General features: G+C 34.1%; 1 protein-coding gene across 1 annotated transcript; it reads left to right on the top strand.

Annotated features, from left to right (window-relative positions):
- The first annotated feature begins 589 nt into the window (after window positions 1-589).
- LOC102689364 (trace amine-associated receptor 1-like) lies at window positions 590-1609 on the top strand. The gene has a single exon (XM_006643445.2). The coding sequence runs from the start codon at window positions 590-592 to the stop codon at window positions 1607-1609; it is 1020 nt and encodes a 339-aa protein (XP_006643508.2).
- Window positions 1610-1814: the final 205 nt, after the last annotated feature.

Below are 1814 nucleotides of genomic sequence, written 5' to 3' on the forward strand. Positions count from 1 at the left end.
TTTTTTGTTTAGTTTTTGATTTTGTGTTTTACATGATACAGTATGCAGTAGCTCCAGTAACGTACACCCATTGATAGAACATACCAAAGGAATTATAGTATGACTGTAATTAAGCATGGATTAAACCAACAATGTGCTGATATCAAGACCTTTCTGGCTTTACACTGTTTGACCACATGCACTTTTAAAGAACAAAAGACATTGAAAATATAAAATTTGTCAGTGATACTGAAGCTAAACTAGTTCTGCTTACTACAAGAAATTGTATTGTCAAAATTATACAGGAGAGGAAAGGGGATACTACAGCCATGCTGGTCTGCTTCAGTTTAGTTGAACACATGAAAAATTATTTGCTTTCACATATCCATATACTATTTAAAAAGTACAAAGTTATTTATCAAGTGTTTCAGGTTTTAGTGCTAAAGACAGTTGTGCTTTTTGGTATAAAAATTATACCTCTAATTATAAGTTAAGAAAACCTGAAATTGTGTTATTGAAATTATCAATTGCATGATTTTTTGTCTTTCTCCAGGAAGAGACTTTTTACACTTTGCCTCGACTGCCAAACATGAACTTCTCTCAAACCGGGATGGCTGCAAATGCACAGTTCTGTTACGACTCTGTAAACAATTCATGTCTGAAACATGTTTATTTGCCTACTATACGTATCCCACTGTATCTTATCGCTGTAACAGTTATTCTTTTGACTGTGTGTGGAAACCTGTTCGTCATCATCTCCATTGCTCACTTCAAACAGCTTCATACGCCGACCAATTTTCTTGTCCTTTCTCTAGCGGTTGTTGATTTGCTATTAGGAGGCTTTCTGATGCCTACAGCTACAGTCCGATGCCTTGAATCCTGCTGGTATTACGGTGACTTGTTTTGTAAAATCCAAGAGAGTCTAGATGTTATGTTATGTACTGCTACAATTTTGCATCTGTCTTTCATTTCAATTGATCGATATTATGCTGTATGTGAACCGCTAAAATACAAAACTAAAATTAACATCTGTGTTGCATTTTACATGATTTCAGTTAGTTGGAGTATTTCAGCTGTTACTGGATTTGGAATGATATTTCTAGAGTTAAATATAATGGGAATGGAAGATGTCTACTATGACACATTTTATTGTATAGGTAGCTGTAAACTGATACAGACTGAAGCATCAAGCATTATTTCCTCCACACTCTCTTTTTACATCCCTGGGTTTATCATGATAGGCATCTATTCGAAAATTTTCCTTGTAGCAAGGAGACAAGCCAGGACAATTCAAGGCCTCGTATCCCAGAGTAAGACCTCCGAAGACAGCAGGAAAACAACTTCAAGCAAGACAGAAAGAAAAGCTGCAAAGACGTTGGGCATAGTGATGGGGGTCTTTCTCTGCTGCTGGATGCCATTTTTCTTGTGTAATACCCTGAACGCTACATTCAATTATTCAGTTCCATCAGTTTTATTTAACAGTCTTTTGTGGTTAGGCTACTTAAATTCTACATTTAATCCTCTTGTCTATGCTTTCTTTTACAGCTGGTTCAGAAAAGCTCTTGGTATGATTGTGTTTGGTCAAATATTTCAAACCGATTCATCTAGAACAAAACTAATTACAGATTAAAGTTATTTAGTCGCATATTAGTTATATTATATATAATTCATTAATAAATTATTATAACCGTGACAATATTAAAATGACAATATTGTGATTGTTACAAAGAGGTGATGATGATTTATGGAATTAATCATATTGTTGAGGGGTTTAAATAAAAGACAAAGAAAGATTATTGCTAAATATTTGCAAGACATGAAAAATATTCATATTC

Source organism: Lepisosteus oculatus, chromosome 2 (genome assembly GCF_040954835.1).
Source record: "Lepisosteus oculatus isolate fLepOcu1 chromosome 2, fLepOcu1.hap2, whole genome shotgun sequence".
Taxonomy (NCBI): domain Eukaryota; kingdom Metazoa; phylum Chordata; class Actinopteri; order Semionotiformes; family Lepisosteidae; genus Lepisosteus; species Lepisosteus oculatus.

Excerpts from the sequence above, each read along its gene's own strand:
- LOC102689364 (XM_006643445.2), top strand. The coding sequence starts at position 590 with ATGGCTGCAAATGCACAGTTCTGTTACGACTCTGTAAACAATTCATGT.